Source organism: Lepeophtheirus salmonis, chromosome 12 (genome assembly GCF_016086655.4).
Source record: "Lepeophtheirus salmonis chromosome 12, UVic_Lsal_1.4, whole genome shotgun sequence".
NCBI classification, from domain to species: domain Eukaryota; kingdom Metazoa; phylum Arthropoda; class Copepoda; order Siphonostomatoida; family Caligidae; genus Lepeophtheirus; species Lepeophtheirus salmonis.
Genome location: NC_052142.2, coordinates 842,734 through 870,630, shown reverse-complemented (window position 1 = coordinate 870,630; position 27,897 = coordinate 842,734). Strand labels below are relative to the sequence as shown.

The 27,897-nt window shown below is 31.3% G+C and overlaps 1 protein-coding gene and 2 long non-coding RNA genes across 19 annotated transcripts in view; 2 read left to right on the top strand and 1 right to left on the bottom strand.

Annotated features, from left to right (window-relative positions):
- The window catches only part of LOC121126852 (uncharacterized), a 178,810-nt gene that overhangs the window by 16,333 nt on the left and 134,580 nt on the right, over positions 1-27,897 (top strand). For all 16 annotated transcript variants that reach the window (XR_011783044.1, XR_005867242.2, XR_005867243.2 and 13 more), the window contains exons 3-4: positions 7,286-7,435; positions 25,773-25,881. Coding sequence is in view for 8 of the 16 variants with exons in the window: in XM_040722199.2 (XP_040578133.2) it covers positions 7,286-7,435; positions 25,773-25,881 (259 nt within the window). In the remaining 8 variants the exon portion in view is untranslated. The remainder of the gene's footprint in view (positions 1-7,285; positions 7,436-25,772; positions 25,882-27,897) is intronic.
- LOC121126856 (uncharacterized) lies at positions 17-27,897 on the bottom strand. The gene is made up of 3 exons (XR_011783045.1): positions 27,757-27,897; positions 14,998-26,905; positions 17-14,937 (listed from the first exon to the last, which is right to left on the bottom strand). It is a non-coding gene; the product is annotated as an uncharacterized lncRNA (long non-coding RNA).
- On the top strand, positions 14,589-15,538 carry LOC139906896 (uncharacterized). Of its 2 annotated transcripts, none has more exons than XR_011783052.1 (4): positions 14,589-14,725; positions 14,782-14,868; positions 15,019-15,324; positions 15,402-15,538. It is a non-coding gene; the product is annotated as an uncharacterized lncRNA (long non-coding RNA). The 2 variants fall into 2 exon arrangements; XR_011783053.1 differs by having other exon boundaries at positions 14,932-15,324.

Below are 27,897 nucleotides of genomic sequence, written 5' to 3'. Positions count from 1 at the left end.
GTTTATTAATATAAGTGGTTTTATGTCAGAGAATAGGGAAAATATATTAAGCACAACTATAATAATATTGGACTATACTAAATAATAACAATAATAAATTTAAACAGAAAGAACTAAACTATTACATTATTAAGAAATATACATAATAATTGATTGAATGTGATGAAAAACTAAATAATATCTTTATTGATAATAAAATATCTAGTAAAAAAGTTATAGAAGCCAATTCTACTGCAAAATGTGCATAATCTGTCAAAACATAGGATACTTCTATGGTTTTTATTGAATCCGATTTATCACGCTTCTCATTCTAATCCCTTATATTATTCTTTGTGATGCAAGTTTTCATTGTACCAATGCCTAGTTACCATACAACGAGCTAATGAAGAATATCAAACCGATGTATAACAAAAATATATCCATTCTGATAAAAACCATTGATTTGATATTATTTTTAGATGATTTAGAATACTGCTGAGTAGACGGATTGACAATGAAGAGATGTGTAACTTTTTCCCTTTCGTATTCATCTGCATTTCGGGAGATGTAATAAAATTAAGAGATGAATAGTTTGTCTTATATTGGAGAACTCTCATTACATGAGAAAGATTCTTCCTTCTTAAGACTTTCAGCCTTCAACACGGATATAACGCTATATAGCACACATGAAAGGGGTACTATCATACATAATATATTAAGGGATTTACATATTGTCTATTTAAAACCTAAAAATGAAGAATTACAAATATAATTATTAAGTTTCTTGTACATGTATCAAGACATCAATAAAAAATACACTCTGCTGTTTTTAAATTGGCTGAAAACACCGAAAAATTGACAAGAAGTGCCCCATTGAACTTTCATTAGTTAATATTCAAATAGAGAAAGGTTATTTCCTATATACTGAATTCTTCTGGGGTCATTTCATAAATATTGGTACTTCACTTTTTATATCTGGTCAGGTTCGAGTCTTTCTTTTTGGATATTTAATGGTTGTCAATGGAGGAGCGTCTATAGAATTTCCCTCAAGTGAGATTTCACTACGAAGATAAAAAACAAAGAGCTTCCTTAGACCCACGATTTGAAAAACTAAACTTACCTAGTTTGTTATTTATGTAAATAATATACATATAGATTTTTCATAATAAAATAATCGGACTCTACTTTTATCTATTGTTGATATTACTAATTTAGCGTCATCAGAGTTAGCTGTCTCATAAGTAATGACATCACGTAAAAATTTCTTTGTTATAACTTATTTTCAATAACACCTTATCATAACGGGTTTAATCTGTATCGATATTATGAGTATCAATAACTATATGTATTGATGTGTATCGCAATTCCTTATGAAATCTATACTTTTTCAACGGCCCTATAAAAGATATGTGTCTACCAAGCAGAAGTTTTCCTTATATTTTTTGATAAATTAACCTTTTTAATTAATTATTCCCTCATAATTAGTGTTAGATCAACCCTAGGACTGATTGCTTAATCAGTCTTTCAACCCTCCTTTATTCTTTTTTATCAGTCCGATCATCATTACTATTCAACAATCCTAAGGACTGATACATCGGTCTTTCAGTCCTACAGTCCTATCTTTTTATTTTCTTCACACCGAGCTAGGATTAAAGAATATAAGAACGAAGAAAATAATGAATGATAGCTAGAACCTATAGTAATACGTTCTAGTCACACACCTCCTACTTTTATGTGTAGCTATTGTTATCACATTAAAAGAGGTTAGGAATTATGATGAAACTTCAACGAGTCAAATGACGTAATTAGTACTACGTACTTTCAACAGTTATAGTTTCCGTAAAAGACCGATACGGGCCGGTCCTAGGATTGACAAATTTTAATAAGATAGGACTGATAGAACTGCAGTCTTTTTAGATTTTTTAGACCAATCCAATACTACTTGTCATATATATTTTTATTTAAGGTACAATTTTTTTTTCTAGGTTGATGCACTTATCGAAACAGCTTTTTCAATTTTCCTGATTAGTTGGTCTGTTGCTAAGTTAAATATGGCAGATGTCTTTAAAAACATGATATAAATAATTAATCTTTCCACTATGACATTGTGATAAATGTTGTTGTATTTTTTATGTCAATGCCACGTTTGTTTCCTTATTTCCATTGAATATATCATTCCTCTATTTACATCGTCATTGTATCTTCCTCGAATAAATCTTTTTTGAGCATGGTAATGATATATGGGAGAACATTCTGTGTGATGTTGCTAAGTATTACACTGTATATTTTATAAACGGTGTTCCATATTTTGACTAGCCTAAGATTTTCAACATATCTTGCATATTTGCCTTTTTGGAGAAATAAGCCATTAAGAACAAAAGTTATCAAGTTCTTAGAATTACTTGAAATTTTCCACATATACTTATAATTTAGAACTTCCAAGAGAAACACACAAGATTACTGTACTACACAAGAGTATGGTGCAGCCTTATTGTGCAGCCTTATTTACTTTTCAATTTATCTCCCAAACATCGGTACCTATATTGTACCACGCAACCTTTCCTCCAAATAGGAAAAAGTCAAAATTATCTTATAGTTAGCTAAATAATTCAATCATACCAACTGATACATATTCTTTATTACTCCTATACTATTATTAATCCTATTAATATTAAAATGCTACCAATATTTTATTCCATAGTCTATATAATATGGCTTCGTAATATTTTATCAAAAGCTTTAGCATCTATTCTCTATGATAGCCAAAATTTGATGATAGAAATAATAAAATGGCCAATGTAAATTATATATACGACTAGGGATCAACAAAAAATTGTATTCATGTCCTTTTGGAAACGGGGCATAACTTCTTTTATATATTAGATGAATAAATTATAAAATGCCATGACATATTAAGTCAGAGGAGGGAATAGAAAGTTGCAAAAAAAAAAAAAAAAAATACATAGGGCCTTCTGTGCTTAACTTCGAAAGAGCAAAGAATTTTTCTTTTTTTAGTTACACTTACTGTATCATCGACGAAAGCGAGTCCAACGAGTTTTTCCGACAAAAACGATCAATGTATTGAACATTTGCATGCAGCTGATTTGGAAATATGTCAATATATTAGATTAATAACTTCATTAGACAGAGATCGTTCCAATGAGCATCGGAGGTTTAAGATACATTGACCCAAGTTTTGATATAAACTCTTACAATGAAAACACAAACATGACGTAATCTTCATTCTTTCAATTTAAATTATAATCGAAAGATCCAAATCTTGAGACTATATATCACTTAGAAAGCGTACGGACATGGTGCATTGCACCAGCTGACATGAACTTAACTCCATGCTCAGGGGCATTAGCAAGAAATATAATTAATAGTAAGAATAATTCTCTATTTTCGTCTATTGAATTTTTTAAAGATGCTCTTTTGCAAATTCGATAGTACTATCTCGGATGCCTTCCAAAAGACTGGTCACATCTTCATCGGGAGTTTAAGGTTTATGGTTAGTTTTGTTGATCGATGACCAATTTTCTTTTAATCTTTTGAACAAAGGAACAACTGGTGAAGACATTCAGTCTTGGAAAACAGTTCCAATTACTAATTCCATTATATCTGGAACGTATATTTTTCCTCCGATCATTATATTCATTGCATCAGAAGTTGTTCCTAACAAAATAATAAGGCAAGCTCCAACTGTTAATATCGGTCGTGAAGAGAAGGTCACTTTATAAATCACAAGGCGAAGGTTGGAATGACTTAGTATTTGCCATGTCATGGAACTTGCTGATACAAACGTCCTTTTGAAGAACCTATTCACTTACATACGTCAATAATGACTGAGGTACAAACTGGGGACGTCGGCTATTTTTACAAACAAGTTCAAGTTACAAACAAGTAATCGGGCTTGCTAGAATTTTCAATCTGATGTATTGTACCAACTGTTAGCAAGACAGGCATATTTTGACAAAGCACGCAGCCCCTCATAGTAGAGGACGTCACTATTGGTAGAATTTTCAATTAATATATCGTACCGACTTCTGGGCAATAAAACATATTTTGAAAAAACACACAACCACTCATATACTATGACGTCAATATTAAATGCGTGCTGGAAGTCAAACATAATTAATAGTCAAGTTTTAACATAAGCTTGTATTTTTATTAACTTTGCCTTCGTGGCTCAATTGTTACATATCAAAGGCAATAATAATCCTCAATTCCTTCTCCATCGATGAGAGATACTTATACATAATGATTTATGATATTTAATAATAATTATTTGTCAGAATAAGTGTATTGTTTAAAATGAATAGATATAACTAACCCTTTAAAAAAAAAGAAAAAAAAGAGGATATACAACAAATAAGAAAAAGTGTGATTCATAGATTTGTGGGTCTTAGCAAGGTTAATAGAAATACAAGATTAGACCATCATGTAATCGGGCTTACTAAAATTTTCAATTTGATGTATCGTACCCACTTCTGTGCAAGATAGGCAGATTTTGACAAAAAACGCAACTTCTCATAGTCTTTGACGTCACTATTGCTAAAATTTTCAATTTAATTTATCTTACCGACTGCTGGCAAGAAAAACAGATTTTGAGAAAATACACAGCCAATAATACACCATGACGTCACTAATAAAGCGTGATGGAAATCAAACATCCGTTGTACACGTGTTATGGTATAACCTTGTATTTCTCTTAACTTTGGGTCATAGGTAAATGAGGAAAAGAACTAGCTAAAAAAATGAAATTCATAAAGCACAGAGACGAAGAGTGGGGGTTGTAAATAGAAAAGAAAAGACGAGAGGTTGATTACATGTTGTAATTGACTAAATTAACCAGATATAGTGTGCCTGGTGGACAGCAAAACAAGCAGTGAATATGACTTGAATTTTTTGTGTGAGAAATATAGAGTATCGTACTCCAGTGCAGTTACAACTCAATATGGATATCCTTTCAGGGTTGTGGCTATATTGACCTTGAAAGATTTGGATGTATACTATATAGAAAGAGGGGATGACTTGGCAAGAATAGCATTTCACAGAACGATCAACTCCAAAATACATTACAGACGTTTACATATCGTCAGGGAATAAAAAAATTCCTGTCAAAAAAAAACTTGAAAGACATGAACTTAACCCGAAAAAGAAAATGTAATTGAGGCTGGAAATTTTAATATGGCTGAAAATATGTTAGGAATTTCACATCCCTATTGGGCTCTAAAGACAGTGGGTATCTAAGTGAATGAAATTTTTTTAATAAAATGATAAATATAGCTGATTCTACGAATAACTAAAAGACAACATTTGAAAGAGAAAACTCCAAAAACTCAGCAAAACCTAGATTAGTAGGTATGTAGAATAAAACAATTATATATCAGAGCTAATGTTAGGGTTACATATAAAATTGAATAGAATATCGTTGGACATATTGTCAGACCTTTCTTTCTCGAAACCTTGGGGGAGTAAAACTCCTGGAAGAAGCCTAATAGATGGAAGTTAAATAAGGAACTCTTCAATGAAGATGACGTCCTAAAAAATCTAATAAAAGGTGTCGAAATGATTGAATAGGACTTAAAAGCTGGAAGGAATATTACTAAGGCTTTAAATAGGTTCTAAAAAAGTGCAAAAATATTCTAAACCCGTCGTGTGCCAGGAAGCTAATGAGAGAAGGAAAAAAGAAACTCAAATTAGGTCGATATTGCAAGAAAGAAATGATACACGTCTGCTTCAAGATTTGGAAGAGATAATGTGATATAAAATGCATAAACATGAGTCCCTGCAAAAATTTTAAATCACGAAATTAATTACAATAATTACAATCTTTCAAAACACATAAAAAAAAAACAATGTAAGAAAGAAATTGAACGAGATCCTAGTGAATTGACAAAAGATATAATCCCCAATTAAGACATGTGCAACATTATTGTCAAGAGCTCCCCTGATCCAAGAAACCGCTGATAAAGGAAAAAGTACCACAAAATATTATTACGATAAGAAAAAGAGAAAACAAAATATTTACTGAGGACCAAGGTTAATAGAAGTAAAGGGTTAGACTGTCATGTAATCGAGATTACTAGAATTTTCAATTTCATGTATCATACCGAAACCTGGGCAAGAGAGACAGTTTTTTACCAAACACGCAACTGATTATAGCCTATGACGTCACTATTTCTAGAATTTTCAATTTGATGTACCGTACCGACTGCTGCCAAGAAATAAAGATTTTGTCAAAACACGCAACAACTCATATATTATAACGTCAATATTAAAAATCTTGGTAAAAGTCAAACATCAGTCATGCACGCATTATGGGAGAAGTTTATATTTCTAATAATCTTGCTTAGAACAAAGTCGTTCGGTATATTGAGAAAAAGATAAAGCACCAGGACCTTCATTACTTATTCCTGAATTCTGCAAAAGGGTACCAGATTAGCCCAATTCCTGGCTGAATTATATAAGGAATATATCAAAAACACTGTCCTGGATTTTTTTGTGAGTATTGTTTGTCATATTCTATCACTATGATTGAATTCTTGAATATAAATGACTTGCGATTCGTAGAAAGTTAAATTGTTTCTAGTGTATTAAAAAAAGTCCAAAGAGAAAAATATTATAATACACTGGAAAGGTAAGAGCCAATATGTATAAAATTTGAAAAGTGGGACTAGCCGCCTCGTCAAACTAAATCAAGTAGGAAGAGGGTGGGACGGGTTTTTGAGATGAAAGATTTAATTTTTTTAATGAGAAAGAAGATAGGAAACAACTAAGATAGGTAAAATAGAAAAATAAACTATTAAGAGAAACCTCCCGCACTCATATTAAGTTATGGAAAAACAACTCCTGATGTTAATATCCATGTTTCATAGTCATTTTTGAAAACGATGGTACCAAAACCAAAAGGACAATGGGCATTTCCCCCCCACCTATCTTTACTATGTGTAATAGTTCAATTATAAAACTGTAAGGTTGTGATACTATGACGTCAACCATATATAATTTTCCGCAAACCCACACTTGCAAATAAATTCAAGTACCGCTACTCGAGAATGAATATAATTGGTCCAGTCCTGCAAAATGATGTCCTTTGAACCATGGAATCCTCCAGTATCTAATGAGCAGTATATATTTTCCAGAGTCTTACCTCTAGCCAAGTATCGTATGGAGTGTCACGGAAACAGATACTTTTTATATTTTTTATCATACAGTTAATTCATATTTTTAACCCTTCTTAATGATAGATATGGAAACCAACGTTAATTATTTAATAATATACAATTTTTTTAAATTTTAGGTAGAGGTTAGGGACAATGTAAAATGTTGGTACTGGCTTTACAACGATATACAAATTCGTGAACTACAATTTCAAAATAAACCACCTTTTCATTGGTTAGGGTCAATGAACAAAGTGATGCATGGCATTAGTCTTGAAAATTATTCAAAGGTAATTCAATTTATATTATTTTATAAACCTATTCAGTTAAAACTGCCCTTTCGTCCTTGTATTGTCTTAAGAGTTATTTTGACCAAGATTCAAACACTATATATCCGTACTCTAGTGTCCTTTTCTATTCAAGGGAATTCCAATCGTGGGAAAAGGCTACTACTAAGTTACTTATATTTTTTTAAAAGATATCTAGTAAAAAATGTCTAAGAAGTATTATATTTTTGGATATAAATTACCTTGGAGACTACTAAAAATAGGATATCTATTAGGTGCCTACATTAGATTTTGTTGTTTACTTAGGTCTTTAGTGAATAAGTGAGGACTTTTCTGTAGTTTTGAATATTATCATACTTTTGGAGGTAATTTGGTGATTATCTTAACATAGACATGGACTCAAGTATTTATAGAGTTTGGGTTTGGCGTTCCCTTACTTGTTACATTCTAGATCATTCCAAATAATATTACTCATGTGGTACATAATACGCACACGTGATAATACAGCATCGATTCTAGATATGATTAATCTTTATGATGATACAAAACCTTGGACTCATCCATTAACCGACTCCATTCTTAGTAGTTATCATTCATATACATACAATCATTAATAATCTAAAATTATAGACATACATTATGTGGTATACCTTTCACGGTTGGTGGTTCGGTAAACTATAATAGCAAAATAGATTTAATGTAATTTTTCAAGATTTTTTATATATTTTATTCTTCAATTATTTACTTTCTGTACAAATAAATTATTCCTAGATATACATAACTTTTCTAAAAAACACAGGTTTTTAAAAATAGACACCACTTATATTTTATTGCAATTCATGAATTTATAAATTATTTTTTGTTTGCAAAAACATGAGCTTGTGTACATTTTCCAGTATTAAAATATGACTAGTTAGCATTCAATATCCACAGTTGTTAAAAAAACATATTTCGCATGACACACATGTACCTCTATTTCTGAGTTATCATGAAACTAACTTGGAAACCTTGGGAAATTTATTTAAATTATCCCTCCACCATATCACTATTTTTTCGTCAACTGTGATTTATTTTTTCATTTTGTTTGACTACTCTCTTGTATAGTGTACAAATATTTAGTTGCTGGTCAAGAGCTACTAGCTGGGATTGCATGCACGTGATAATATCACCTCACGCCCCCAGTAAGAGACCCAACCATTTAGAAAAATAGTTTTTATTTTATTGAATGTGGGTTGATGACCAATATATATACAAAATAATTAATAATATAAATAGATCTATAACACACAAGTATCCTCATGATCATGTAAACTATCAAATAATTTAGAATATACAATTTAATTGATAATTAAACAACAAACATTACAGAAAATACAATCCTAAACACATAGACCTACAAAGAAAATTTATATGTATTGTATTGTGTTCGTATTTGTAGCGAATAATACGGATTTCTTACGATTTTGGATGTATTTGTGCTGTATTCTAGGGTACGTAATTGATTGACTAGCATTATTTGTATCTTGACTTTTCCACTAAAGATTTTTAGAAATGTTCTATTTCTTGTTATAATTGAATTTGATTCAATTAGGACTTTATATAAGCAACCAGATTCACATACTTCCACTATCTTTCCTTTTTCGTCCCATAGTTTTGTTTTCACATTTTGAATGAGAACAAAGTCTCCCACTTTGAATTGCAGTAAAGACTGAGTAATACGATTGCAGGTTGTTTAATCAGATACTGTTTCTAAGGTTGGTAATAAAGTTCGTAATTATCTTCCAAGAAACACTTTAGCTAGGGATGTTTTATTAGTTGTAGTGGCCAAGATCGCAAATACATAATAAGTTCGTTGAAACAGTTTTTAGATGTTGATTTCATAAGTAAATTTTTTAATACAGTTGACAGCAGAGTCGGCAATTGAGTTAGATTGTGGATTGTAAGGTGAAGATGTGATGAGTAAAATTTTGTGATCACTGCAAAAATATTTAAATTCTGAACGAAATTGTGGACGATTATCAGAGATGATGTAATTAGGATATTCGAACATGAAGAATAAATTTTGAAGCTTAGATATTATAGTTGACATTTTCATGTTTATTATTTGTTCTGAAAATAAGCAAAGACTTAATTAATCTACTACAACTAAATATTTTTGACCTTTTCAAATTCTTTACAAATATATACACACAAATAGTGTGCGAAGTGCGACATGGAACTGAGTAACTTTGCTCTTGTTTTTCATGTTGTGAATTTTGAAATCTCGACAAACATCACAATTATTTATAAGGTTCGCGATTTCCTTAGACATACCAGCCTAAAAGAATAAGTTTGAAGAAAGGAGCCTAGTTTTGGGGATTCCTTGATGCGTTCTATGAAAGAGAGTAAGAATTTCCTTTCGAGCTGAGTATGGTACGACAAGACGATCACCTTGGTACGTGATAAATGTATTTTAAGAGCCAATATAAATCTCTGAGAGAGATATATCGTCTCATATCGAAGAGAATTGAGGGGGCTGGATGTGACTCATGAAGGCTTTGTGGATGGGATCCAGCTCTTATGGTTGCAATGATTAAACGATATGGTCCGTCAATAGCTTCATATAAATGTTGAAATGCAGAATCAGAGACTGCCCTACACATGAGACTATCCTCATAATCTTCCGATGCAGGTTTTGGTTCGGATGAAAAGACAGGTGCTCGGCTAAGTGCATGGGCAGCTAAATGTTTATTTCCTGACATCCAAATCATTTTAATATTGTATCCAAGAAGTTTCTTTCGAAGTCTCATGAGACGTAGATTTGTAATTTCATATATATATTTTTGGAAAAGGTCGATGATCGACAATAGCAGATAATAAATTTATGGCCTGTAGGAAAAATTTACATTTTTCTACTACTCTAACAAGTGCCAAAAGTTCTAACTCTATTATGGTATAATGAAACTGAGCTTATGCTAGATAACATGATCTACATTGGATTAGTTTTGAATCAGGATGTAAAGATAAAAGTGATGATGTATTAGAAGTAACTGTTAAAGATGAGTTCTTAGGTTGTTAAATGAGTAAGAATCAAATTCTGGGAAGACGAGATGCGTCTGTTAAAAGTATAGTGATGTCTTCATTATTGAAAAAGTTGCACTCAAGATGACGAGTGACGATAATTTTTAGTGTAACTTCGAGTTCCTTAGTCCATAGAAAAATGTTTTTATTTTCAATAATTCTCTGACACATTTTGATAGATGAGCTAAGTCAGGTAAGAATGCAGATAATTGGTTAATTAGACCTAATAAACTTCGACACTTAGTTATATTTTTGGGGTATGAAAATGATTCAATAAACCTAATCCGATTTCTACAAGAAAAGATTTTACCTTCAGCAAGTTCATAACCGGCGAATTGTTCATTAGTCCCAACTTGAAGTTTTCTTTTAGATCCAGTGATCGATTTTTTTCTAGCATTTAAAAAGAACAATACTAGTCCTTCAACCAGTATATTGGAATTCAGTGTATTTACAAATGATAAATCCGAAGTCATATTCATTGATTGTCAATTTTTATTTTTAGAATATGAAGAAATGTATTGTTTCTTCATATTAGGTGCAGTTTTATTGTAAACTCGATCAGTTTTGGAAAAGGACATATCATTGTTGTAAGCAATATTTTTACAACAATATATGAATAGATGCCCACGTCTGTGACAATTACCACACCTGATAAGACCTCTTTTAGGACATTTATTGGTATAGTGTTTTGTTGATTCACAAAAATACCAAATCCCGGTTCGTAATTTTTTGATGTTTGATAATTTGTTAGACTAAGATGAACTGTTAGAGGCCCAGGAATTGCGTCCAGAGGATGAACTTGATTTGTAAAACTTTTAGGGAAATGTTGGTCGTTTGCCCAATAGAATATGTCGACTTCCTAAACAAAAAAATTGATTTTGTTAGGCTTGATAATCTTTGATGCAGAGAGAGATTTTTTTTTCTTGTTATATGTGCCTCAATTTTTCTGATTTCTCTGAGTAAATCATTGTCAGGACATTCTTTGAGCAAACGAAAAAGAAAAATTTTCCTCCATCCCAAAGTTTTCAAATTGGCAATTGAAAGCAATCTTATTTAATTCAGTCTCCCAGGTTGAGGCTTTCATCCCTGGAAGAAATTTATGATAAATTATTCACATCTACGATTAAAAATAGGATGAATATATTCAAAATGTTCATCTAATATATTCATTGCACTCTGAGAACTTCTTTTAGCGTCGTAAACTGGTGATTCTTTTTCAAATTGAGTTTTAATACAAGGGAATGGATCTGTACCCATAAATCTGAGCAATAAGGACCTTTGAATATCTTCAGAAACGAGATGTACATGAGCAGCGTGAAAGTAGCTACGGAAATATTCCTTCCATGATATATAGTTTGCCATTTTTTGCGTCAATGTAGATGGCTTGATTTCCTTTGCGATTTTCTGAGAGCAAGAGATGATATCGTATAGATTTGATTATCATTAGAAAAATTCGCGGTAGGGGATCTATTAGATGTGTTAGTTGAAACAGCTGATATCAGAGTGTTTTTACCTTGCTTGATTACTTTAACTCCTTCATTGGTGTGACAATTAATCTTCGATGACTTTGAGAGTGATTTATCCTCTAAAGAGTCACTCTCGTCAGGACATATCTCACATAATGTGTTGTAACGTTTGTAAGATTTATTATAAGCTTATTTTAATCGGTGAACAGCTTGCTCGACAATTTCAAATTGTCCTAATGAATATGATTCCCTGTATGAATCAATAGCCGTTTTAGTTTAGTGATAGCTGAGGTGCATCCTCTAATTCTCTTCAGTCATTCATTGAACAATACCCTCGCCATATACTAATAGGGGTTTCATTCCCCATGGGTTATCTATATTTTAGACCATGTTATTAACCAGTTGTTTAAAAGTTTCCATAACATTTTACTTATTATCTTCTACAGAACAAACTATAATGTCCGTCTTTTCCAGGTCATTAAAATACTGTACCCCTTCCATAACTCTACATCAATAAGATAGAGCACTAGATGCTTAGGAAATGATATTCCTTCAGACTGCATCGCACCCAATTCGATCCATAACCAAACTTGTTGTTTAACCAGCAGATATAAGCTTACTAATTTTGATGCAGTCATTTCGCTGACTATGGTATTTTTTCCCCAAGTATTTTTTAATACGTAAAACTCTACGATGGCGCTTCGGGAAAAGTTACCTGAGGGAGTTCCTCTCCTTACGAATTTCTCAGTTTCATTTTTGGTATGGATAATCTTATCTGATATGCCAATTTTTTTGACAACTATAACACTTTTCTTTTTTTTTTTTGTCTATTTTTGACCTCAAAAGTCCTAGTTTGTTGGTTCAATTCTTCTTTCTTCAGATAATCTTAAAATAAACGAAGGAATCTTTTTACTTATGTTGGCCTTGTGGATATATCATGGTGTTCTTCTGCTATATCAACTTCTTTATCTTCATCATCCTTATAGTGCCATCCAGCAACTCGTTGATATTTTGGTTAGCATAAAAATAATATTACCATCGATCTGCCTTTTTTACTGCTTTTAACAGCACTCTCTAATATTGTAATTTTGTGGGTTAGATAAGATCTTTCACTCCCTCCAGGAAACTCATAACACAATGACCATCCACAGAGATGAAATCTTTAGATCCATCAAATAGCATAAGAGTGTTTTTTTCTATATCAAGCGGACAGTATCCTACCAATTGCGCCAATTCATAGTATCCTTTTCTATTCAAGTGGATTGCCCTCGTAGAAAAGGCTACTACAAAGTTACTTATGTTTTTTAAAAGGATGTCTAGTAACAAATGTCTAAAAAGTATTCTATCTTTGTATATAAATTACTTTGGAGATTACTAACAATAGGATGTGTATTAGGTGCTTATCTTAGATTTAGTTGTTTACATAGTTTCAGTGAATAAAACGAGGTTTCTTGTAGTTGTGCGATACACTGTATATTATAATAATTTTGAAGGTAATATATAGATTATCTTAACATGGACATGTCCCCAAGTATTTATAGAGTTTGGGTTGGTGCTACCTTACTTATAACAATCTAAATCATATTCTTCATGTAATACGCAATACGTGCACATGATAATGTGGCATCGATTCTAGATATGATTCATTTTGATGATGATGCAAAACCTCTCACTCAGCAAAAAACCAACTCTCTCAACAGTAGTTATCATTCATAGCATACCAAGGTTAATATAAATACAAGGTTAGACCCTCATGTAATCGGGCTGGCTATAATTTTTAATTTGATGTAACGTACCGACTGCTTGGGAAGAGAGGCAGATTTTGACGTCATAGACAATAGAAAAGGTACCAAATACAAATTCACAAATGGCCAAAATTCAGAACTGGGACTACGTTGTTGGCCAAGAGAGAGAAGATTAGTATCCTTGGAGTATGAAAATCCTTCAATTCGTAAATAGATTATTAAAACCGAATCTAATTTTAAGGAAGCGATTAAAGGTGAACTGGAAAAGAGATTTACTAAATCTCAATGTCAACTCAGTATCAGTGGGAAGAGGTTTTGGAAATAGAATGAGGAGGATTTTGTTAAAGGACTGATACTGAAATCTCTTTCCTCAAAAGCTTATCCTTACATTCAATCCAGTGATCTACTTCCAGTTTTTAGTGTAACACCCCTCAAACGGTGGCTCCGAAATTTTAAAACACCTCCTGGAATATAATCATATATTATTAAAATGATCGCTCAACTAATTAAATCCAACGAAACTCGAAATGAAAACTTAGTTGTCTTAAGATTTGATGAGAAGAAGCTCCCGACAAATATCATAAAAGTACTTTGGATATGCCTATAGAGTAAATTTGGATAAACAAAAAGATATTATCCAAAGCATGATAAGTGTGACTGTAATAATGAAGCAAATTAAGAGAAATGAAAATGGTGAAATGGTGTTGCCTAAGTCATCTCCTTTGAAGCCCTACCAAAAAGGCATAAGTATTTCTTCAAAATCTTTGATATAATTGTAACAATACATAAATAATGAAATTACCCTTCCATTTATATTAACATCTCGTTTAAATCAAGATTATCTTGAAAACTTTTTTTCAAGAATAATATATAGGACTTACCCACTCTCATTCTAATGCGGTAGAGGCCATTGACCAATTTCATATACTCGTTATAAGGGCTCAGAAAAAATGGTTGAGAGAATGCTCCCGTCATATTTGACCGACACCAATGTTTTGTTTTTATGTTTCATCAAATTACAGGTTGTAGTATCAGTAATGCACCAATGTATACATACTAATCCTGCATCTCTTTTTAGGTCCTATTTTAAGCGAAGCAGGTTCAGAGGATAACATTGAATTTTATCAAGACTTTGAAGATATAATATATCCTCAAATCATTAAAGGTGAGATTGAGGAAGATATAAATAATGATGAAAATAAAATGGTACAACCATCTAATGATTTAGATCTTCCTAAAATATGTGAAGATGAATTATCTATTTATGTTGTTGGATATGTGGGCAAATTTTTACATCAAAAATTTCAAATTCTAGTGTGTAATACTTCCAGCATCCAAGTTCCTCCAAGTCCACGTGTTAAAACATTCTAAATAGGGAGACTGCTTCAACCATCGGAATCTTTTTTGGAATTTTGCAAAAAATAGAGAAGCATTGAATTAAGTTTCACGGGGATTTTTTTTTGTTATCGAACCATATGTGACGGATCGAATCATCAGCATATTTGTGGAAAAGTATCCTAAGGAAGAATATGAAGTTATAAAAAAATTTATTCGCACTTGTACATTCATTAGGCTAAAGTATGTTGATATTGTAAACAAAAGTAGAATAAAAAGAAAAATAGTAAGTAACGTCCTAAAAACTGCACATTTCATTGCGTTAAAACTAGAAACGGAAATTATATATATATATTTTTTCAGGCTCATTACTTAATTTTAAACAATAAACTTTGGAAATGTGAGTGTCTGGGTTCTAGCTAAGTCTAAAAACCTTGTCAAGCAATTCCTGGGAAATTGGGTGGCCAACATTTTTTTCGAAGTAAAAGAGTTCTTCTTTAACACAACTGTAATGCTATTGGGAGCAAAGTTTTCTTTTTGTGTCAAATCCACAAAGAGTCAATATGAGAAATGTTTCACTGTGGTTTAATCAGTTCTATTTCAAGGAAGTATTCGTTTTAAGATACTTAAGTTTAATCAAATTATCACATAACAATGCATGCTATAATTTTTTTTAAATTCATGATCCCTAGCAAAATTATGTTGTATTTTATTACAATGACCTATTCTTTAACTCTGGAAGTGACGAAGTAACGCAATCTTTCGTTAGATTGAACTCCACACATTCTCCAAGGAGTCTTGATCTAGTATCTTCTATTTGATGAAAAATGCGTATGATAATTTATAGCCATCCTAATAAATAAAAGTAAATACAAATAGCCTATAAGTAAGTACAATATATATGGATTGAATATATTATTCAGAGATTGAATGATATAATTGATGATGACAAGGCTGAAGAGTTAACACATAATAACTAATAAGCCTTCCATTTAATTTTCCGAATGGATTTGAGTGAAATCCGACAATCTTCTTCGTTCCTCGCTGTAGACCACAATGTCAAAGTGATCCTCTGGACTTAGCTTAATATGCTTCACTACGACGTGGAAGATCCTCAATGGTTTAGAATGTAGACCTTGTCAAATTGTAGTATCAAGAATGTAGATTGTTTCTTTTTTTATACGATGGAAAATGTAAACAAAACACGCAAATACTGATGACGTTACAATTAAAGCGCGGTGGAAGTCAAACATAAGTCGTAAACACATTATGGCATGACCCTTGTATTTATATTAACCTCAAAACATACAATCATTAATAATCTACAATTATAGATATAAATTGAACTGAAATTTACTAGATAATGTACATAATAAAAAATAATAAAGGAAAGATATAAATAACAATATAATATCGATGATTCCTACCAAGACGATTCCAAATAACACTACAATACATTAGGACTGTCACAATAAACTAAACCCAGGGTTTTTTACGAACCACGGTGCACCCTTCATAGTACGTGGTTCGGTACAGTATATTATTAAATGTGTTTTTTTTAAAGAATTAATATTTCAAGTTTTTTTAATATTTTATTCTTCAATAATTTATTTTCTGTACAAATAAATTATTCATACATAATAACGTATCTAAAATAAAAGAAGTTTTAAAAAAATATTCATGGATTATATAATAATGTAATTCATGAATTTATAATTTTTTTTGCAAGGAGATGAGCTTTTGTACATTTTCCAGTAATAAAACAAATCTAATTAGCATTCATTTTATCAACAGTGTTGAAAAAAATATTTCACTTGATACAGATGTACCTGTAATTGTGAGTTATCATGAAGCTAACTTGGAAACATTAGGAAATTTATTAAATTTATCCCTCCGCCATACAACTGGGTTTTCGTCAACTGAGATGTATTTTATCATTTTGTAAGTCTTCCTTTTATTTGTTAAAGGATGATTATGGATTGAAATCTTACATCACTATTTAAATTCATTAATTAAATATACAATATCAAAATATATTAAACAAATTTCAACTTTAATATTTTGGGTGTCTCCAAGTTTGGAACTCTTTCAATTTATACAGCAAGCTCCTAATTGACTTCACACGTGTAATATAGGGCCTATTACTCCTTTGATCCAAGATATGCAGCAATATTGATAGCTTCAGTCATAAATTGATCTTATCCGATTTTAATGCAAGACAGTAATAGAAGGAAGTGTTGCTGATCCTCAGATGTCCAAGGAAAATTTTGAAGGTGAGGTTGTTCTCGATTTTTTAACTTTTTGACTTTTAGGAAGAAGTAATCTTAATGGCAAGGTCTCCCGTTAACTTATGAAACAGTTGACGTGTGCACTTCTTCCTCCTTGAACATTTCAGACTCCAATACCTCTTGACTTTGGTATTCAAGTTGGAGTCTTTGACTACTAGTGAAAGTTTGAATTTGCTTTTTTTGGTGGGGATACGAAGGAAAGGTAGTCCGAAGGCTTAAGGGAGGCATTGCTTTGCTTTTGCCAACTGAGTAGACAGCATCATTTTTCAAGGGGATGTAAGTCCCAAATTAATAAATAAAACATCAATTCCTTGATATTTGGGCTGCTTTACCGACTATCAAGTTGCCTTATGTACTCTGGGCCTTTGACATGTGGCTTGTTAACAGAATTATTAATGAAATTCTTCCTATTTAAAATACGGGCCACATGACCTTGAATTTTCTGTTATTGTCTAGATAGTTGTTTTGGTTTTATTATTTGTGATTGATCTTGGTATTGCCCTTTCCCAATATGACTGAAGATGAGGATTAGGGGGTGCATTGAAATAAGGAAATTTGTTCTAACTAAAGTTAGGGTTCCTGGGGGTATAGTTATACAAACTTGGAACAGTATTTCCATCCTGTTATCTTCTAAGAAGAAACAATAATAAAATCACAATAAAATATATCGTTAACAATAACTTAATGACAACAAAATTAAGTCCTTTTTCTCCTAAATAGTGAGTAATTTAAATAATATGCGGCAAAACATACAGCCACTTTATGGAGTCGACGTGTGTTTTCCCTCTGAAGAGTGCAATGCATAAGCTTAGATACATCTATGACAAAGAATAACTTAATAATCCTCTTCTTCCCCTTTATAATTTGCAATCGATATATGTCCAATCTTTTCCGCTTGTACAAAAATTTGGTTTCTTTTATTTCCAATTTTTTGTTACATTTTCGAATAGACAACTTATACCTTAAAAAAACATTGAGACAAGGGGAATCGATCTTTTTTTATGAAAAAAATCAACTTATTTACAAAAAAAAAACTCGGCCTCCAAAGGCCAGGAATCTGGTCTGATCAAAATGAAACATAGTCCATAGGTACTTAACTAATCATTTCGAACAATTTTTATTAAATGTCTAAAGTCTGTATCTGTATCTTTTCTAGCGTGTCAGGACAATTTGCCTTAAACATTTTTGTCTTTTACTTTTTTGCCTTGTACGTATATGCCTTTTGACGCTCTGGCCTTGAGAAATTTTTTCCTAGTGTTTCCTTGAGGTGTTTTGGACTTTTACTGTTTAACATTGCTACGTTTTCTACTCCTTAGTTATATATTTATTAATTACTCCATCTAATGTAGGAATCTTTTGGTGAAATCCATATACATATATTATATTTCTTTTTCTTTCTCTAGGAATCACCGGGGCGCGAACACACAAACAGAAAACATAAAAAAATTCTATATACTTTGTCTTCATTTTCCTTTCTTCCTCTAATATAAAGTAGTTTGAAATTATTCCATGATGTTGCTCAAAACATTGCATTGTAAACTTTAGCATGAGTAAAAACTGGTTAATCAATAAATTCTTACATGCTTTAATTTTTTTCTTTGGGATTTGTTTATTGTCATTACAAATGCTGGAATCACAGGAAACTGTGATTCTCTTGAACCCAATGGAGAATTTTTATCAGATGAAATACAAGGAATTCGTGGTATACATCCTCTTTAGTTAGCATTGTCATATCTTGCAATTTCACAATCCAATGCTCTTGTTTGAAATCTTGTACTATTGCACAAATTATTAACTTGATCGATATTTTTATCTACAATACAATCATCCCAATTTTAAGATGCACTAAGTGTGGAGGTATATCTGAGATATTTATGGTATTTAAGTATTCAACTTCTATACTCTGTTCTTGTTGTTCGTCGATTACTTTTTCTGCACTCAAATGCACCTTTTCTTCATCAAACAAACATTACTGTAATTCGATTTTAAAAGCTACCACATTTTCAGTCTTAGATGCTAATATTGTTCTTTGAACCTAATACTCTAACTCACCATAATTTATTTCACCATACACAAAATTGATAATACCTGAAATATTGTCTGCACTTGAATTATTGTGTTAACACATTCCTTTCTTTCTCTAATACGTAAAAAGAGGTTGTTGAAGATAAACTAACCTATTTGTAATTAAACTCGAGTTACTAATTCAAAAAACTGCACGGCATCAGGAGGAGGATGATTCAAAATACATTTAAGTATTTTGATAATAAATGTATAAGTTTTGAACTTATGAACGAAATACTAAAATACACTAATTTGACCCAACTGTGGAAGAAACTAAAATCAACATGATAATCCTAACAATTTGAATAACGTTTTGGAAGAGAAAATATTAGCTGTAAGGATGTTTCATTAGATCAGAAATACAAAAAAAAACTTATTCCGATAACTTACATTTTCTATAGAATTTTCACCTTTATTGCTTAAAATCAAAACCATCTCTTTTGATAATCTATTACGAATAATACAGGGAAAGAATTAGGTGGGGAAATTTTGTACAAAAGAATTGAAGGTAATAATCGAATTTATCTTTCGGCATGAAAACTGATATCTACTCTTCTTTTAGTCGTGTGAATTCTGAAATATCTGGGATTTTAGTAATTCAGGATTTTAATCGTTCAGAGTTATTTTAAACTCTTGGGAAAAAAAATCAACAAATTAAAAGTAGGATTAACAAAACTTATGTAAAAGTATTTTTTCATCATTATTAAGTATTTTTATTGACCTGTATCTGGTTTTGAACTCGATACATAATGATTATGTCAATGTCAAATCATACACCCTCTTTCTGACAAATACTATTTTAATTAAATAAAATAGGAAACTGATTAGAACATGCGTAAATATTATAATGTAAAAAAATTAAATAATATTAGAACTTGAATCATAAACCTAAGTTGTATTCATAAAAATTTAAATATATTCAAAATAACACACACAAACATTTATAATATAAATTTCAATAAAAATGCACTTGATTATCAAATTGCTTGCAATAAAATTGTATCATAATCATATCATTAATTATCAAAATACTTATATTGAACTATTTAACAATCAAATTACTCCCAATGCAAATGAACGTCAAATAACAACACTATTGGAAAATTTTATATGTTGCCCTGGCATTTTGCAAAATACCCCATTTTCCACATTCCCCATAACATATATATATATAAACTATAAGGACTACAAATAAAGAAGGTATTATGAAAGCCACATAAAATGTCCTGAATGAAAAAAAGAAACTTGCAATTAAAAGAAATCATTATGGAAAATCATTTCTGACATCAGTGCCATAAAGAAGAATCTGATCAACAAAAATAGGAAAAAAGAAGGAAATAAAAATCTTATTAATTGTATAATTATTCATTATTAAGGCAGGGAGTACTTTAGTACTGGAGTGTGAATTATATTTTACACGCCCCAAAAAAATCAAGAAGTTGTTACTTTTTTTCAACGATAACTTGTATGATGCATTTGAATTTCACTCTATCAGGGTCTATGTAGTAAATAGACCCTAAATTTTTTTATACTCTTTTTTACGAATTTGTTTATAAAGTAAAATTAAGTTTAATGATGAAGAAAAAATTAGGAAATAATTTTTTTTATCCACCATTCTTTTCTTTTCAACAATTTTTTTTATTATAAATTTTATTAGCAATAACAAAAGTAAAAGTGTGCAAGGATTATGTCTTTGAATAACATGTATATATATAGTTGTACCAGGTGGGCGCTTGAAATCTGATCACCTACTAATCAATAATTAATTAAGTTTGAGAGTTTGAAATTATTTATATTTCGATATATTAAAGCATACAAAATTATTTATATTTCGATATATTAAAGCATACAAAATTATTTAGAAAACAAAACAAACCTGAGCCGTTTAGCTTACGTACCAGTCAAGAAAATGACACTTGAACGTGATCGACGAATTTCTATTAGGGTACATCAAGGTGACCTCCAGTTTGTAAAAAAAAAATTGAGAATATCTCAGTCGTGGGATTACCATAAATTGTGCTTGAACGAGAGCTCCAGGCAAGTATAGATCTATTTGTTACCAGGTAATCTTTCTTATATTAGCAAAATACGTTTAATTGTTCCAAATCCTGATGTAAGCGTTTTACAGGATTTGTGTGAGGTTGATAAGCTTCAGTTTCTATCTTCATAACTCCCAGTTCCTCACCCACTTGTTTCATTAGTCTTGATATAAATTGACTTCCTCGGCCCGTGACTAATTTTATACTTGTGAAAACACGTGGAAAGAATTCTTTGATTGAAATATTAATAACTTTCTCAGCTGTTATGTCACGTAAAGGATAGGCTTTGTGGATTTTAGTACATGCATCAATTAATGTTAAAATATACTTAGAATCATTTGCATGTATCTTGAACTTTGGGCCTATTATATCCGTAAAGAAGACTTGAAATTGTTCTCCTATAGCTGTTGATGTTTGACCCATAACTTCAGAAGGTTGTTTTTTTCTTACTTTCGCTCGTATGCAAATATCATATACTCCAATCGCATCTTCTATGACTTTATCCATATTAGAGCAGTATAAATATTGTTTGGTCATTAACTTTGACTTGCGCATTGCCGAGTGCACTAGTAGAGGATGCACATATACTGAACCTATTACAGTTTTGCTGGTACACAAATACGAATATCTGCTATAATATCGTTTATAAAATATAACTTAGATCCTACGACACATAATCATTATAAAGTTTTAAATGTATCTTAGTGTCATTCATCAGAGATTTTGAATAAATAATAATTATTTGTTGAATGGTCATATTTTACTTAATACTTTATTTCACTATTCGTTTTATCACTGTGTCCTTTCGTTGTTCTTGTAAGAAATTTACATGGTTGATTTGAGTTTCTTGTGTTTCGTTTTCTTTATACATAATTAGAGAGGTTGATGATCAGTTTTGATCGTGAATTTTTGTCCGTCTAGAAATTATTTAAAATGATCAACAGGTGTAACTATTGTAAGTAACTCTTTTATTGTTGCCTAATAATTGCATTGACTTGCATTGAGTTCAGTAGCAAACCTCTGTTCACCATCTTTCTTCTTCACTGGGGCTAAATCGGAGCCACATCAATAAATTGTAGGCGCTACTATCCCATCGTTTCATAATTGTTCAAGTTGCGTTTTTAAACATTATTTAACCGTAAGATTTATTGGTCTCCCTTTGGCTTTGACAGGAACATCGTTTCCAGTATTAACTTCAAATTCTAAAATTTCAGTTTCAACAACCTCGAATGAGTCTTCTGAGAGAATATGATAAAACTGAAATTTTAGATCTTCTACCAACTGTCTTTTGTTTTTAATCAGTTGTTGGTTGATTTGTACTTTTCTTCCAAACATTGTATCTATCTCTTTTCTTGTCTTTTTCTCGTTCTTGATTGGAGGTGTAGATGACCAACATATTCCATTACAAGTTTTTGTGATTCTTCGTTGTTAGTATTTGGATCGACCATTTTGAGTACGTTGCAAGGTAGATTGACTTTGATTGTTGAGTTCGAGATCGCAGCTAAGAAGCTACTCGGACAATTATGTTGCATTGCATGAATTCACGCAATTTTCATACTTTTCTTCATCGTTAAGGGTTCTTCTCCAATATTCGTCATAGCTAATTTAATTAGAATATTACCCTTTATTCGTCTTACTTCAACCATATGAGGTTTAATAATAACTTTTGATTTTGTTCGTAGGCAGAGGATTGAACCATGCAAGTGATTTAAGTTGATTCTACTGCTCTTGGTTGATTGGGACGTTTACATCCACCATAACTGTACAATCAGTAGGCAGCGTTGTGTTCCTTTGAATTGATGTGGATTTTTGTTGTTCTTGAGGTTTAAAGTAAGTGAGTAAAGTAAAGAATGTCGTTAGTATTGTAGATAAATATTGACGTTCATTTCCCTAAGAGATCCACAAGATATTATAAAAGGATATTCCGAATTTCTTAATATAGTGGGACATATAAACCAGAGTTTTGTTTGACCATCAATGTAGAAGTCTACGTTCTTCATCGTTGCCTTCCCCCAATAAGACTGTCTTTACTGGTGTTAAGACTCAATTTGTCGATGCTTTTAACCAAATATCTTCATCCATGGCGTCGAAGCCTTTGTTTCTGGTATCCACCATTGGAAACGTATTGAAGTCAGTTTGCACCATGCATAAATGGGTTGTGGAGCCAGTGATTATTCAATAGAGACAATATTGAACACGTTTGTATCGTTGTTGGAGGACTCTTCTTCATTCTCTATCTTCTTGTCATCCAAGACATCGACTTCTGTTTCTTATATTTGAGGTTCTCCTCCTTGATGCTCCTGTCCATAATGAGACCAATATTACATACTTGGTTCGCCCACAAACGTCTTGTCGTTTTCCTTACTTCATACCGTGTGAAGTATGCAATCATTCTATTTTGATAGCGCTGACGAAGGCGGTGATTAGAGGAGCTTTTCAGGATCTGCTGAATTCTTGAACGCTTCTCCCAAGTGTTAACCAAGCCATGAAGAAAGCGTGGAAGCTTTCGTGATCCTTTTGTCGGATTGTTCCTCATTATAACCTGGTCCGATCCAATTCCTCTAATTGATTGAGTGCTGTGTCCAATTTGTCGAGTAGTTCTTTGATGGTGGAAATCGGACAGTCAGGATTCATGCCATCTAGAGGCTTCATGAGGTCGTCAACTACCGGCTTAGTACGATATCTTGTAACATTGCCTAACGAACTAAGGACAAAAGACGGTTGATGATTGAATGTTCCTCCTTGTAGTCTGAGAAGACATTCAGATGTACATCTCCAGCTGTTATAGTCCACGTAGTGGGTAAGAATAGGAATCTTTTCTCTTAAATGGGCTTTTGGACCTCTTTATCTTGTTATTATACAGTTGCCTCGTTGCAGTCATTTTTCTTGAAAAGAGAAGAATAATTAGGATTTCTATTTAATAATTTATTTTAAAGAAATTGTTTTAAATTTTTTCAATCTAAGCTTTATTTATAGAGCTCCCTTATGTAGGAATGTATAGAAACCTATAATAACTCCTTAATTAATACTTCAACAAAAGAGATTGTGAGCTCTGTTCAGCCATCTTAACATCTTTCATGTTTATTAAATAAGTGCAACCTATCAATGACCATATAGAGGACCAATCAATACCGCAGTAATTTATCATAGTTTCGTCCTAGACAAGAAGATTATCATTTCCTACGAGTTTTGCGAAATCTTTAACGGCACTACTTTAATTTGGAATTCCAATTACTTTTTCATGGTGTAGCGAGAAGGAATGGCTTTGACAGTATAAAGTTTCATAAATGTAACAAAATTTGGAAGGCTATCAATATGGAGTGAGACATTGCAGGATACATGCATTTTGTTCATATCTGACATAAAATTAGAAGCATCAGGACTTGATTTAATTATGTTAATTTAATAGAGCTTCAAAAATGTTATCGTCACGACAGTTTTTCTTATGTTGTTGAAATCCAAATTTTCTAAAGGCTTGGATCTCGAAACCACAAAAGCCAAATGACAAAAATCTTGAGGCTTTGCCATAAATCTTTACTTTTTCTCCGTTCCTTTTAAAAAAGGAACTTAAATTAAAAATAACAATTATAAAATGAAAATTGATATTTTTTATTATATAAAATAAAATATAATCAGTATATTTATATTGGATCCTTTTCTTCACATTTGAACATTTGGTAAGTCATGTTACTCTGATAAAAACTGAGTGAAATAATGGATGAATATTCTAACCATCCTTAATTATATAACACTGGTTGGGAAGTTATAATTATGATTATGAAAAAAGATATTTTTGTACCAAAACTCGAGTTAACGATCGACTCCCAAGTAATTCTTGGCAATATTTTTAACAGATACAGAGTAGGATTTGTGATTACTTTCTTTCTTAACCTCTCAGAGCTGTCCAAAGCTAATCTAGTATAATGTCAGCAAGACTGCTTTTCTTTAAAACATTCATCTATTATCAAGGGTAGCACATTAATTTTCGGTTTCTTTTTTTAACACACCGTTGGATAGCATTATTTTCCACTCTAGTAATAATTAAGATTTCGACATTTTTAAATAATGTGATAAAATTATTCAAACTAAATCATATACTAAGGTTTTTTTTAGGGTATTGTTAGTATAACAAAATATACAAAGGACATTAGATATGAAAATAGCCTTAGTGTAACCTTTATATATAATTGATGGTCCATATATATTTCTATTATATTCCGTATGTAATACTAAAATTTATATTTTTAAATAGTTTTTCAAAATGAAAATACAATAACTATAATCTTAACTTTTAAAATAATAATATTAAAATTCTTTAATTCTTTTTGTGTTACTTTTTTTAGGAAAATCAAATTTATTCATATCTAAAAGAAACATATCAAGTGATTCGTTATCTGAAGAAGTTTAGAGACGAGAAAAAAAATTTTTATCTGGATGATTTTTACAGAAATTGTGAGTATCATTTTTCGTTTAATGATGTTGAACTATACAAATAACATGATTTCTCTAATGTAGTTTTTTCTCTTATGTGACTGTGCTGTAAATCTGGTAAATTTTTAAGCTGGCTCTTTTTTTTTGGAATTGGTAATCGAAAGAATGAATTTTCTTTTACTTATCAGTTGTTATTATTATTTAATTCTTGAGTAGTTAAGTTATTTTCCTAAATAGAAACCTGTTTGAACATGTGTGTGGTCATAAAAAAGGGAAAGTAACCCTCAGGGTTTTTTGTGGAGTTGTAATTGTAAATCCTTGTTGGACTTTGAATACAATTGGAATCAACATCAGAGTAATTCTAGCAAATGCCTTAATTTTTTTACTTCTCTCCTTCCTCCCTTGTCACTGCAGAGTGTAGCTGATCTAATTAAATGTCATGAATATCATTCTTTCTCTTCTCGATTACCTTTTTTAAATTGTCAGAGTGACCATGTTGATTTTGGTTTATTTTGGTAACATAACTATTGTACACAGCATTTTTATCACTAAACATAGGCCTGTCCAATTGTGGACAATAAAGTCCATACGATGGGAAGAAATAATCGGTTCATTCGGATAAAGGAGTATAGTTTAATAGAAGTCTTTGTAGGCGTTTAGGTCAGTTTCTTGCCTCTAAAATTTGGGTTCTACAGTATTTGTCCAGATATATTTTCTTTAAAAACTAGACCATTAAATTGGCTTTGGCTCCAACGTACTTTCGACATTTCAGGGTCTTTCAATAGCAATAACGGAATTACCTTTAAAAAAGAAATTGGACACATATCAGACTTTCTTTAGGTTGACCGTCTGAAGTCAGCTTCTAGAGTCGAAACCATCTTTCCACTTTTCAAGAACCACGTTATTGCATTTTAATTTTTGACTCGTTCCTTTTATATTTTAGTCCAAGACTCAGACGCAATCAGGAGCATTGAAGGAGTTGTAGGTTATAGTTATTTTAGTCAAGAGTTTCAGCTTGTATTTTCTTTCTTGATATGCAATTAAGCTGTGATATAAAATAAAGTTTTTATTCTTATAGATATCATTGAGTGTAGTTTTTTTTTTACATATATATTTAAAGATAATTATAATATCATATTATCATGATAAGGAATAATAAAAAATAAGAAAAATGCGAGCGTCCGCTCGGAAGGGGAGTCTAATATATTTTACATGTAGAAAAAGGAATTATCGAATACAAGTAACAATAAATATACATATGTATTTATATAAAGTGACAAAATGATAGCTAAGATATTACATTCTTTCTTTTTAACTAATAACCTCAACAAAAACACAACTATACTAGAATAACAATGACAATCAAATAAGCAATTAAAAAAACAATTCTAACTCCAAGGAACCTCTATTTGGAGGTTTTGAAACTCTTGATGACCGTCTAGAATGCAACTCTGTAACATCTTTATTTAACATATATTCCGGAGATATCAATTTATGCTTCATTATAGCCAAGGTCAATAGGAATACAAAGTAACGATCATGTAATTGAGCATGCTACAATTTTCAATTTGATGTATCGTACCGATTACTGGGCAAGACAGTACCAATTTTGACAATACACTCAAACAATCATATTCTATGGCGTCACTATTTAAAAATTTCAATTTTGATGTATAGTACTGACTGCTGGGCAAGACAGACAGATTTTACCAATTACACAACCAATCATATTCTATTACGTCACTATTAAAAAGCGTGATGGAAGTCAAACATCAATCATACACACGTTTGTGTGTAACATTGTATTTCTATTGACCTTAATTATAAGTATAATTTGATCCTGATGTCTTCTTTGAATGTTACTATCCTTAGTTTGGCACTCATATGAAAAAATACCTTTTTTTGTTTTCACTTTAGCCTTCGATGTATTGGAATCCTTTTTCATCATAATATCTGCATCCCTTTTGATATCCAAGACTTTAGAAGAGGATGATCCATAATATATTTTCTACTTTTCTTGGGATAATTAAACTTTAT